A 12500-nucleotide genomic window follows, 5' to 3' on the forward strand; every position below is an offset into this window, starting at 1 on the left:
GGTAGAACGAGGAGAGGGGGAGTTGTGCCCATTCTCTCTCCGGACACGAGCAGAAACATCCAAATTTAAGACCGAATACATGTACATGACGGAACGACATATTAAAAAATACGTGATCTGATTTAATAGGCTGCCTGCAAAAAGAGTTTACCGACCGCATAACAATTCATTCTTGTGTGTAGTGCGTGGAGCCGTGTCTCCCGAACGATCATAGTACGGCCGCTCATCTAATATCAAATCAATCGGTAGATCTAACTTCCCTTCCCCCATACCATAGCCGGAAGGGATAGCGTATCTACAGAAGAGAGAGTACGGGCCCTTACCCTTCATTTTGTTTAGACGCGGCTCGAATGCCTTTACGCTATAGGCTGTGTTAATCATGCTTCTTTTTTGACAGAAAACAAACTCTTTTTACATGACAACAGTCGCGACTATAAAGGGCGGGGCGGTAAGCTCTCTATCAACAACAGGGGGGCTGTTCTCCTTTGTCAACTCCTTGCTTGTGTCGTTGACAAAGTCAACCGAGCCTAACCAAAGCGTCACAACAACATCCAAAGGTTGACAAAGTCAACGCTAACTAAGGACCGGGGCGAGCGGAATTCAGTAGAGGCTCGAAGAGGGGCTTCCTAAGCGAAGGGCCGAAGGCGGCTTTGCTATCCATCCTACTATACTACCGAAGGGCGGCAGGCAAAGCTGCAAGGAGATAGTGCGGCTTTCTTTGTTCTCATGACAGAGTGAGGGGCGTTATCCATCCGCCGATAGAGCCGGCTTATAGTGAAGATCCGCTCATATGCTGCATGAGTTAGCGATCAAGCGGAAAAGGACCTGCTGGCTTCTTTTCTTTCCGGAGCAGAGCTGCCTTGCTCGTAGCTCCGTATTAATATAAAAGGGGATGCAGGGTGAAAGAAAAATAAGAAGCAAGTCTTGACGGAGTAAAGAGCCACCTAACGGTGGTTCTGCGCCAAGTGCGATCGATTGTCCTTCCTTTATAGATTGAACTACCGTAACTCCACTCAACCAACAAAGTGAATTCCATACTCAAAGTTGAGTTACCGTACAAACTCAATATCTATAAAAACTAAGGGGGAAGAGTTTTTACTGAAGCCGAAAGGTATCCTAAAGGAATGGCAGGCACCACAATCCACCCAGACGCGGCCATCATAAATGGTTCGTGCGACGGCGGCGGAGGCAGGTTCGGGATAATCCATTCAATCTTCTTCTTTTTTTTCTCTTTTTTCTGAATTTTCCTCTTCCCATGGAACTCCCTCTTGAAACATTTCCAGAGACTCGAGTCTTATTTCCTCTTCTTTCGGTGGAGTTTCCTCTCTAGGTTCTTCTTACAGCCTTATCCCTTTTCAAAATTCTTCTTCCCTTAGCTTAGGATCGCCTTTGGAAGCCGGAACGCAGGGGTCGATCCAGATGTTCCTCACAAAGCCAGATAGTATTAATAGCATTAATTGTAGTGATGGTAGGGGGATGCTGGAAATCGGACACTTTCTCGGCCCAGCATGTTGAGACCGGAGCGTGACTAGGGAGCGAGTTCTTAAAAACCCCCATTCTATCGTTGGGGTTCTTAGGAGTTTCCTGTTCATCCGCCACGTTGATTTTTCCTTCTTTTATGAAATCTTGGATTTTTTGCTTCAATTCAAAGTCTAGCTTGCACCCGTCGCATGGCCCGGTCCCCCCTCATTGGGGACCTAACAAAATTCTGCCAATTCCTTCCGCCCCCACCCCCCAGATACATACATACTTTTCTTCCTTTCTCCCATAAAGCTTCCTTTCCTGAATCTTAGCTCTTCTCTTTCTTATTTATTCTTACTACTATCACTTTATAAACCAGGCTGGCTGAAAAAAACCGTAACGTATCAGGGTAGTACGCCTGGAACAAAAAGGTTCGTCGTACAATTTCGGCGATTACAAAAAGAAAGGAGTATAATCCCTCTCCCCCTTAGTGTCTTTCCACTTCCGTCGTTCAGGAACAAACACTTCGCCTAATTCTTTGGAATCCCGGCCCGGTTTTCCCCCACTAACCAATTACGTTACGACCACTGAACAAACTTGGTTGACGAACATGGTTTATGCGCCGCTAATGTAGCGGCTTGTCGAGCATTTGACAAACTCACACCATCCATTTCAAATGGGATTTGTCCCGCGGACACACGAGCAATCCAACCCGTAGGATTTCCTTTTCCTCTTCCCATTCTTACTTCTGTAGGTTTCCCGGTAATAGGAAGATCTGCGAGAACTCTTACCCATATCTTACCATTTCTTCGGAATTGCCCGCTCATAGCACGATGGAATTGTCCGATTATAGCCCGACGCGCTGCTTCAATGGCTCGATATGAAAGACGACCGGCTCTACAACTTTTAGTGCCATATCTTCCAAAACCAAGTTGTGTACCGTCCGGTTTGCAACCCCTACGACATCTGCCTTTACGATATTTACTAAATTTCGTACGTTTCGGATATAGCACGTCCCTTTTTTTTTTTACTATATGAAATCCACACTTTGACACCTAAGATTCCGTAACGAGTAGATACTTCCGCAGGAGCATAATCGATTTTCTGGTTAAATACATTACGAGATGTTTTTCCATACTTTCCGCATTCAGTTCTAGCTATTTCTGCGCCTTCTGATCGACCTGAACAACATATACGGATCCCCTCAACCCCTTTTTTCATTACTAATGGAATATCCTTAACTATTTTACTAAAAATGGAACGAAATGATCTTGTTTTGTTTCTCAGTTGAAAAGAGATGTCTTGAGCAATCAGAGAAGCACTTTGATAAACAGATTTGATCTTGACCGACTCAATTAAGGTATTAGTCTTTGTTCTATTAGACAACAAAGATCGCATTTTTTTCACTTCGTTCAAATAAGAGTTGTACCCGTATGGAATTCTTCTGTTTCTCAGTATGATCTCTATCATCATCTCTATTCCCTTTATAAATTCTCCTATCCCACCCAGGTCTATGAATTTCTCTATCAATTCCATTACCCTATCCTTACCCATGAGGTTCCAACATTTGATCCTTAATTGACCTAGGAGTTGTTCCCGGGCATCCTCAAAAAAAAGGTTCTTATACATCCCAACCCCATCCCTTGGAAATAAAAAGGTAGCACCGAAGAAAGGAAAGAGCGAGATGGTTGTTTTTGTTGTTCCCGCGAAGCGAAGATCATTCGCTTGGCGAATGAAGTGGGTCAACCTCTTTTTGGCTTCGGCCAAACACTTTTTCTCGCTGGTCGAGCTTTCTACAAAAAAAGCGATGCGAGAACGTATTCTCTTATCTAAGCTTCTTCCCTGTGCATTCGCTCCCCCCGTCGTAGATAGTTCAGCCACGCCCGGCGCCACGAAATGATTGAGAACTACGACGGGGTCGAAATCCATTTTGTTCTTTGTATTCAATAAGTATTGCATGACCGAATAATTCAAGGAGGGGAGCACTGTAGGGAGGGTCCTTTTAAGTAGAGGAGTCGTCGGGCCGTCGGAGCGGGACTTCTTTGGGAAAAAGAACTTGAATAACTTTGTTTTTCTGAAGGAGTCGTCATTTTCTGTCAGGAACGCTATGTCATTTACAACCCCGGCGTATTTCGGATGCTTGAAGGCCCCGCTGACCCGAAGTGATTTAGAAAGATTCTTCTTTATCTTTATCAATGGTGATCGGTCATGGTATCCATAGCGTTGCTTCTTTTTCGGCCAAATCCTAATTTCGTTTTGCTTCTCCCGGTCGTCGAGCCTGATCGACTCGACTCTTTTCCCTGCCCCCCGGCCTCCCACTTCGTTTCGTTCTTCTTCTGTATCGCCGCTTGAATGAAGACACCCGATCGGCCCGACTTTCCCAAATGCCCACCACCGGCCCTTCTCCTTTCCGGGTCTGGATTTTTCCCGTCGTTTCAGTAGTCGTGGTCGACGGGGAAGAAAGAAATGAATGAATGTTCTTTTGGGAAAATGTATAATAAAACACCTACCGAGACGAAAGCCAAAGGTGAGTCTCGTAGGTGGACGTATCGAACCGAAATAAGATCTCAGGTTGACATCTTGATACACTGATTTACCATAATAATAAATAGAGTCAATGGTGACTCCGCCGTGGGAAGAGCCGCTTCTTTCTTGCTTGATAGGGGGGGCTTCCATTCACCAACGCAGACTAAAAGTGCTCTCCGAACCGTGCTGGACAGTAACCCATCACACGGCTCTCAAACCCAACCTGTGGTGGATCCCGGGGGACAAAGTCAAAGCGCTTGATCTTTTGCCCCATACTTTGAGATGCTCCTCCCCGCCGATCAAGCAGCGACGCTGCTTGTGATAGGCTTAGCTTTAAGCCGCTATCGTTCGGTTCGAATAAGTCAAGTCCCTTCGGTCGGTTCGCTCAGGTGGTCTTCCCTTATCTTCCCTAATGTTCAGAGTAGTTATAGTTTGAGAAAGGAGCACCAGCCGAGCACCCTGAATGAATAAGAAAGGGACAACAGAGGGAATCCATGATTCTTATTCAACCGAGTTGAAGCTAGCAACATGTCGATTACACACCGGAGGTTGGTTGGTAAGAACTGGGGACAAAGCCCCCTAACCTAAGTGGGCCTACCAGCGAAGCAACTGGTACTTGATTGGGCGGGGGGGCGGTTTGGTTTCGTGCAACGCCCTCGCAGCAGGAAGAGGTAGTTGTCATTTGAAAGGAAACGCCCTTTCTATGTTATTAGTAAAGCCTAAACGCCCTGCAATCTTTCTAAAGCGCTAACGCGCCTTATATTATACAATTAGAAAAGCAACCTTTCGCCTTTATTGATATGATATAAAACAAGCTTACTTACTAATAGCAACAAGCACCTTCTTTCTCAAAGTCAAGGCTCTTCTCCTTTTCTACGAATCTACAACTCTCTTTACTGAGAGAGACTCCACCCATATCCCTACTAGTGGTTTTTCTTCATTTTCCATTCTAATTTGTTTGACAGCTTAAACTAGGTTCCATTTTAGATGGGTTTTCGGTCTTAATCAAAATAGGTCAGGGGCGCGTCGGAACGGTCGGTGGCTGCTTAGTCTCATCCGAGAGTCTAATCTCTTTGTACTGCTTTTTTTTGAAAAAAAAAAAGAAGGAAGGGGGTCGATTTAGGCTCCTTCCCTTCCACTGCATAGCTGCGCTAGCAGGTACTATGAGCCCTCTGTCCCACGCATCTAACCAGCTCGCGTGGTTCACCGGTTCCACCGAAAACTCTAATTTGTTGAAGCGGAGCATAGTGCGCTTTAGGCGCCGAGCGAGAAACGTCTCTTCTTTCGTTTCGGTTTATTCACTGATCTGAAGCACTTGTTTTCTTATTAATTCCAGGGGCGGCGGCGTTCTTGAATGAAGTCTATCCGAACCGAATTAGCACTTCTCAAATCAGGCTAGGCCTCTCCAGCTGAGCTGGGCGCCGGGGCCCTGGATGCGCTAGCGATCGGCACATAGGGGAGTGGTTGCCCGGGTTTCTCGGCCTGGTATCCTGCACCTCGCGTTCATGATATCTACATTCAACTGTGCCCCGAAGACACGGTCGAAGCACGCCCGCCCAGTGTGCTTCTTTCACGACATGCTCTGGTCCCGGGGTCTTCCAGTGGTCTTCTAGCGTTAGAAGAAGTCGTGTCCGGGACGGACATCTGCAACGTCCTCCCACGCTTTTTTGATTTGAAATATAAGACAAACTGAAGAAAAAGACTGACCCATTCGGTGACTTTCGCGGTCGCCCTCACTGAACCGACTTGAATCTGAACTACGATTCAGACCAAGTCTTACCGAAATCGGATTTCCTTTTCGTGCCATATGCGCTTAGACTTTCTTTTTTCCCCCTTTTTCTTCCCGGTCCAATATTAGTTCTCGAAAGTCTTCGTTTCCGTGTAGAAGCAAACTCTCCAAATTTATGACCAACCTTTCCTTCAGTGATCTTACAACGAACAGGAGTTTTTCCATTGTAAATTCGTACGGAGCAATTAACGAATTCCGGCAAAATAGAAGATCTACGTGACCAAATTTTCCTGTTCAAAAGAAGATCTCTCTTCTTCTTCATTCTCAACAGGAATGCATCAACAAAACTGCCCTTCCATATAGATCGTCGTGGCATGAACTCAGAATTTCTTCGTAGTACGCTTCTACTTTAATTAAAGCTTGCTCCTACTCCTCCTCCTTCTTCTTTAGTACAGAATCGTCGTTGGTCCTTCTTTTTATTTTCGCTTCTCTTTCTTACGCAATTAAAGCCCATTCCCTTACCGGATAAGCGTATTTCCCGACACGATAGACCTATTAATGGGTCTTTTTTTTTTGTCTTCGGTGGAGAATCTTGCCTTTCTTTTTCTATATCCCCTCTGTTCCCCACTGACCATCTTCCGAACCCTGGTGAATTAGTTTCTTTCATGAGGTCAATACTGGAACTAGTCCTAATCTCCGTACACGATTTAGTTAAGTCAGACTTTTTCCCCTTCCTTCTTTTCTTTCTTTCTCTTCTAAGCAGGAATAAGTCTTAATCCATTTAAGGAGCGAGTAAGCCCTGGTTCTTTTCTCCGATGGTTGAGCATTTTCTTTCTTATACGCAATATTTCCTTATTGATTCTCTTTTTTTCTAATAGTCTAATTGCCATGGTAACCAAGATCCATAATATGAAAACAAAAATGAGAATTCGAATACGATACGAGATCATAGGCAAACGCAACCCCAAATTAGAATACGAGACAGGATTCCACCCATCAGTATGTAACCCCCACAGCTCCCTTAGTGCTCAAATTTCTCTGTATGCCTGGGTTTTCCCCCTTTGTTCGCGACCACAAAAAAAAGAATGGAATTGTAGTTTTGTTTTTCTAGTCCCATGAATCTCCGACGATTCCCCTCTGAACACCTACTCTACTAACTCATAACCTTAAAATCTCATTTTTTTCTATAAGTTAGTCTAATAGATTAGCATTCCGCATTCCATTTGGAAAGCCTTTTCGCTTATGAGACTAACTCCAATGAATGCCACCAACAAGAAAGCTAAGTTTGCCGCCCTAGCCTTTCTAACCATTGGTTCCAGGATGACAACCAAAGACTAAAGCCCGATCCGAGCAAGATCGTCGAGACGTCTACGCGTGGGGCCATTGCTGACGCCCCTTGCATTCCAAACAATTGCAATTGTGGAAATTTTGGAAATAGAGTGGAGTGGGGCTTAGCCCCAAGTTTGGATTGTGCCCTAGTAGCCGCGCTCTTACCCAGGTGCTGCCATTTGTTTGCCTTGTTCGGAGGCTCCGGTTTCAAATCTTTCTCAAAGATAGATTGATTGTGGGTCCTGAGAGGAGCTATTGGATTCTTCATCATGATCATTGGAATGAAGAGGCTTTGAGGACCTTCCTTCTAAGGAGAAAGCGCGAACTTGTCTCTGTATGGCAACCACTAAAAAAAGATAGTGAACCTTCGGTTTATTGGATTCCGGGCCGGATGGATCCAGTGCATAATCCGTAGGGGGTCTTGATTATCAACAAAATTTCTGCCAACTAGTTTCTCTTCCTGCTGTCCCCGTGAGGCAGAGCTACCGCCGGTATTAGGGGCTTCGTTAACCGAAGGCTATTTTCCAATAGCGAAATACTCCGGTTGTTGAAGAACAGGAGCTTGGGGATTGTTATCTAGTTCAAGCTCTTCGCCCCGAGGACCATCTTCAATGGTTTGCATGTAAGCAGCAGCAACATCTGAATCACAAGGGCTAACTTCAGTGGTAGAAGCCCTGACTTACTTAAAAGCTTCTGGATTGGTTGGGTCATTAGCATGAAAAAAAACCGGAGCATTATTTGCAGCTTCAGCCACACCAGCATTCACCTCAGCAGGTGCATTTTGAACAGTAGCCGCATTATCAGCAGCAGGCATCGTTTCAGTGGTAGGCGCTGCCCGTATTGGTAGCATTGGTTCTTGGAACATAGGCCATTCTCGTTGTGCTGACTACTCAGAGAGACTCTTTAGGAGTCAAATTATCCGCTTCGGCTTGCCTCTGGAAGCTCTATTTTGATACCTTAGCGGACTACTTGTTTGAAGCTTTCAATATCTTGTTCTCAATGACCGGATCTCGCACTTCCTTCCCCACCCACCTACCCTCTTTACCAGGTAAATTTCCCTCAAATTCAATGAGACAAGTCCCTTCTTCGCTATGCGAGACTGGCAACAAACAAGGCTTGTTGCCTTTTAGTAGTCAGGAAATGAGACCTCGTCAACTACTTCGTTTTCTGGACAAAGAGAAAGCACAACAACCTTGATCTGCGGCTTTGAACCGATTGGAGGGAGTTCTAACGATCGTAGCGTAGGCCGAGCACTCTTCTCGATCCAATACAATTTTTGGATGCACTCTCGCCTTAAGTGGCTGAAACCTCTATGTGGAAAAGTTTCTTATTGCAAAATGAATGGCATTCTAGAAGCTCTCACTAAAACAAGGACTTCCTATACTGTACTAACAGTAGAGTCAGTGGACATAGGGCATGTCCCCCTCCTGACGTTCCCCTAGCGGGTGAACTACCAATAGCGATTGAAGCTCCTTATGCCCGGTTCCGTTCTCCCCTAAAAACGAAAGCAATTTAGCTACTAGTCCGAAAGCCAGAAGCCGAAGGCCAATGACACTAGCTAACTAGCTGATAGAGATGCCACAGCTGCTTCTTCTGGAAGAGCTGCAAAAGCGAATACCACTACGTTAGCTGCCTCCTTTGCTGATAGAGCGGCAGAAGGCGGGTACGACGTTTCTGCTTATATCCCGTTCCTCCTTGGATATAGACGAATGCCCCTTCCTATAACAACCTGACACACTGCGGTGCCCTTAGGGGCACCCCCGATTACCGGTCCCCTTCGCGTAACTTCCATTCCTTAGTTTGAGCTTGCTCGCGAACTAAGAAGGTTGGCATGTGTATGGCTGCGAGAGCGACGGAGAAGAGGATTTAGAGACAACACGTAAAGCCGAGTTACCCCAACCAACGGCTGCCTTTGCTAACCTTGCCTTCTTATCTGAACTAACGCACCATCAACATTCTTCTTCGAATTTCAATCAACAAAAAGAAAGAGGAATTCTGAATAAGATGGACTACTAGAGCCACGGTAGCGAGCCATAAGCTAGCCTTGTCGTAGTATTAGGAGCGATGGAGCTTGCCCAGTGAAAGGAATATGTAGCGAGTCACGGGAATAATAGAAAAGCACTCTTCGGGGCTCACTATCACCTCTATTACATAACCTCTCTCTGGTCTACTCTCCCTCCGAGGATGGTCACTCAACCTATGGAAGAGCCTGGCTTAGGTCGAAAGGGCTTCCCAGCAGAAGCAACTTCGCCTTTCCCTTTTCTCTTGAATGAAGAGTCAAAAGGAAATTCAATTGTGGCTGGACACGGGAAAAGGCATATTCATTGCGGATTGACCAAAGAAGTCATTTCAATGGTGATTTTAGCCCTTTCCCGAGGCCATTCTGAACGTTTAGTTTTTTAGAAATACCTGAAGCTTTGCTCCTTGGCAGGCTAGACTTCTTTCAGACCCGTATGATGTGCCTCTTTCGGTTGCTTTCTAGCTTTACCGAATGAAGTGAGTCACCTTTCTCTTCTGTTTCCGTTTTCAGACAAGTAGCTAAGTCGTGTTAATCCTCTTCTGCCTTTCCTTGCTTTGCTTTTAAGCTGGCTTCCTTTGATGCCCACTGCTTCGTCAATACGGCAACATGGAATCCGCATCTGAATTAGCAGCTTCCTTGCTTGAGCAGCCTTTCGCCTTTGGCTTCCTCTTTCTAGCTCTCTCTTCCTTTCGTCATCTGGAAAAGAAGATAGATAGTAGTGATGAATGAGTATAATAGTTGTGATCTTTCTTACCTTAATCTTCCGCGGCCTCTCCCACTTTTTCATTAGGGCGATCTCCTTTTGACCCTCGCCCTATCTATTAATTAATGGAGAAAAGAAAGGGAAGGCTGAGTTAAGGAGGAACAAGTTAGCTCATAAGTCAGTCTGTTTACGACAGATAAGGAAAGGAGGGGATAGATTAATCACTAAGAGCAAAAGCTCGCTACTGGCTAGCTTTAGCCGCTTTAGTCCGAGATATAGAGAACTAGCCTTCGCCCTTGCCTTCCGCCTTTCCGACTACAAGCAGGGAACAAATCCCTTCCTAGCCTTCCTTTAGCTGACAACAAGTGGCACTTTAAGCATTAGTCGCTATAGTACGATTGTTCGTAGGTTGACTGACTCCCCTCCTTCCCAAACTCATCCTCAAAAAGAAATCTGCTTTCATCAAAGGTCGGAACATAACGGACAACATAGCCTTAGCCCATGACCTTGCGCATCGAATGAAACTCAAGTTTGGCTGCAAGGCTCAGCCTGTGTTAAAGTTGACGTTTCTCAAACTTTGAACAACCTGAAATGTAGTTTTCTTCTCAAGACCCTGGCCAAGATGGGCTTCTCCTCAGAATGGATTGAGCGGGTCCAGCAGTGTGTCTGCACATCGAGAGGTTCGGTCCTGCTGATAAACCGTGAACCCTGTGGCTTCTTCTCCCCGGAATGTGGCGCCATAGGGGGATCAAGTCACAGGTCTAGTAGATGGGGATACCCTATATTCTATTCGGAAAGAGAGAGCCTTCATCAAGTACATCTATCAATCATCTGGTCTTGAATCTCTTGTCGTACAATCAGATATCGAGTGCCCGCCACCCGGAGGGATTGATTGCCCAGAAATCGATCGATTGCCCACAGACCCATAGTGAACGTGTGAGTGTGGGATAGCAGCACCCGAGCCCGAGAGAGGGAGAGGGCGACAGAGGGATTGATTTCCCAGATGGATCGGTGAGCCCCGCTTGAAGTCTGCGAAAAAGGATTCAACAAGATCTGGCAAGATCATCTTTTCCATCTGGACAAAGAGCGAGGCACTGAACTGATCCGCTGCTTGAACCGATCCCGCTACTGCTCCTAAGGATTTGCCTCCATAGACTACTACTCCAGCGAAAGCGATAGCCAGTGCGGTGGGTGGACATGGTTCCATAGAGGCGACCGAAGGCGAGAGGAAAGCTTTTTCTTCATCACAGTGACCTTCCCCAGCAAGCATCCTGAAGCAAAGAAAGAGTTTGGTTGAAATGTTTATAAATATCGCACGCTTGTTATATTTCTTTATATAGTTATAACACTAAGTGCCTATCAATTAGTTCCAAGAAAGCGCCCGTTCGCGTCAAGAATAGAGGTTTTTGATGTAGTTGCTTGTAGTTTTCTTTGATTTCGTCGAGATAAAGTGGGTGTTCCGTGTACCTTAATACAAGATCGAAAAGAATGCTTTGCATTCCAAGTGAGATGCCCAACAAGTCCCATGTCTTTCTTGGTCGGGCCAACCCAACCGGCGATTTCCGACAAGTCTTCCTTCATTTTTAGAGCAAGAAGCGGAACTACAAGAAAGCTTTCTTTATCTTTATGGATAACCAATCCATTTTCAAATATAGTTGGGAGACTCTCCCCAAGAAATGGGTAAAACAAATGGAAAGATCGGAACATGGGAATAGATCTGATACCAATACGGACTACCCATTTCAATTGTTGTGCTTTCTTAAATTACATACCTATACAAGGGTTCAAGTTTCGATCGATATTTGCGGAGTGGATTATCCCTCTCGAAAACGAAGATTTGAAGTGGTCTATAATTTACTGAGTACTCGGTATAACTCACGCATTCGTGTACAAACCAGTGCAGACGAAGTAACACGAATATCTCCGGTAGTCAGTCTATTTCCATCAGCCGGCCGGTGGGAGCGAGAAGTTTGGGATATGTTTGGTGTTTCTTTCATCAATCATCCGGATCTACGCCGTATATCAACAGATTATGGTTTCGAGGGTCATCCATTACGAAAAGACCTTCCTCTGAGTGGATATGTGGAAGTACGCTATGATGATCCAGAAAAACGTGTGGTTTCTGAACCCATTGAGATGACCCAAGAATTTCGCTATTTCGATTTTGCTAGTCCTTGGGAACAGCGTAGCGACGGATAATTAAGAATCAGAATAGGTCCAGTCCAGGGGACAAATCAATAGGAAATGCTATTTGCTTTGTAAGAATAAGAATAAACTTCTATGAAATGAAAGAGTTTCGCGGGAATTGTTTTGATCGTCGGATATCATTGAGAAATAGGAAGAAGTGTTATCGAACGATTTCCTGCAATTCTTCCCGGTATGGAATGGGTAAAGAATCAAGCTACAAGTCTCGATCTATACAAAACGCATTGGGTTTTTGTGTTTCTTTCGGTTTCATTGATAGCAGAAGAGCCTTACTCGTTTAGGGGCCTGAAAAACGTAATAGGCTGCTACTCCAGGCTCGCTTCGCTTCTTCAAGCTCCGCCCCTTACTTGAAAACGAAAGCGCTAACCCGCCTTATATTATTTAGTAAAGCAACCTTTCGCGCTAGGCGCTCACGTTTTTTGTCTGAGTGGAAGCTGGCGGCAGGGCTTGCTTAACCGGATACACGGAATTGGGATCTCTCCCGCATGCAACTTTTTTATCGGGAAAGCCTCGCTTATTCAAAGGAC

At 45.4% G+C, this 12500-nt stretch overlaps 1 protein-coding gene across 1 annotated transcript; it reads right to left on the minus strand.

The window, feature by feature from the left end:
- Nucleotides 1-1660: 1660 nt before the first annotated feature.
- On the minus strand, nt 1661-4681 carry LOC115986320 (ribosomal protein S3, mitochondrial-like). The gene is made up of 2 exons (XM_031109188.1): nt 2517-4681; nt 1661-2431 (listed from the first exon to the last, which is right to left on the minus strand). Exons 1-2 carry the CDS (start codon nt 4135-4137, stop codon nt 2040-2042), a joined length of 2013 nt encoding a protein of 670 aa, XP_030965048.1. The 5' UTR covers nt 4138-4681; the 3' UTR covers nt 1661-2039.
- Nucleotides 4682-12500: the final 7819 nt, after the last annotated feature.

The sequence above is a fragment of the Quercus lobata genome, chromosome 1 (assembly GCF_001633185.2).
Source record: "Quercus lobata isolate SW786 chromosome 1, ValleyOak3.0 Primary Assembly, whole genome shotgun sequence".
In the NCBI taxonomy this organism is placed as follows: Eukaryota; Viridiplantae; Streptophyta; class Magnoliopsida; order Fagales; family Fagaceae; genus Quercus; species Quercus lobata.

Excerpts from the sequence above, each read along its gene's own strand:
- LOC115986320 (XM_031109188.1), bottom strand. The coding sequence starts at position 4,137 with ATGGAAGCCCCCCCTATCAAGCAAGAAAGAAGCGGCTCTTCCCACGGC. Across the intron at positions 2,432-2,516 it reads TACTCGTTACGGAATCTTAG|GCAGATGTCGTAGGGGTTGC; the intron begins GTGTCAAAGTGT and ends AATATCGTAAAG.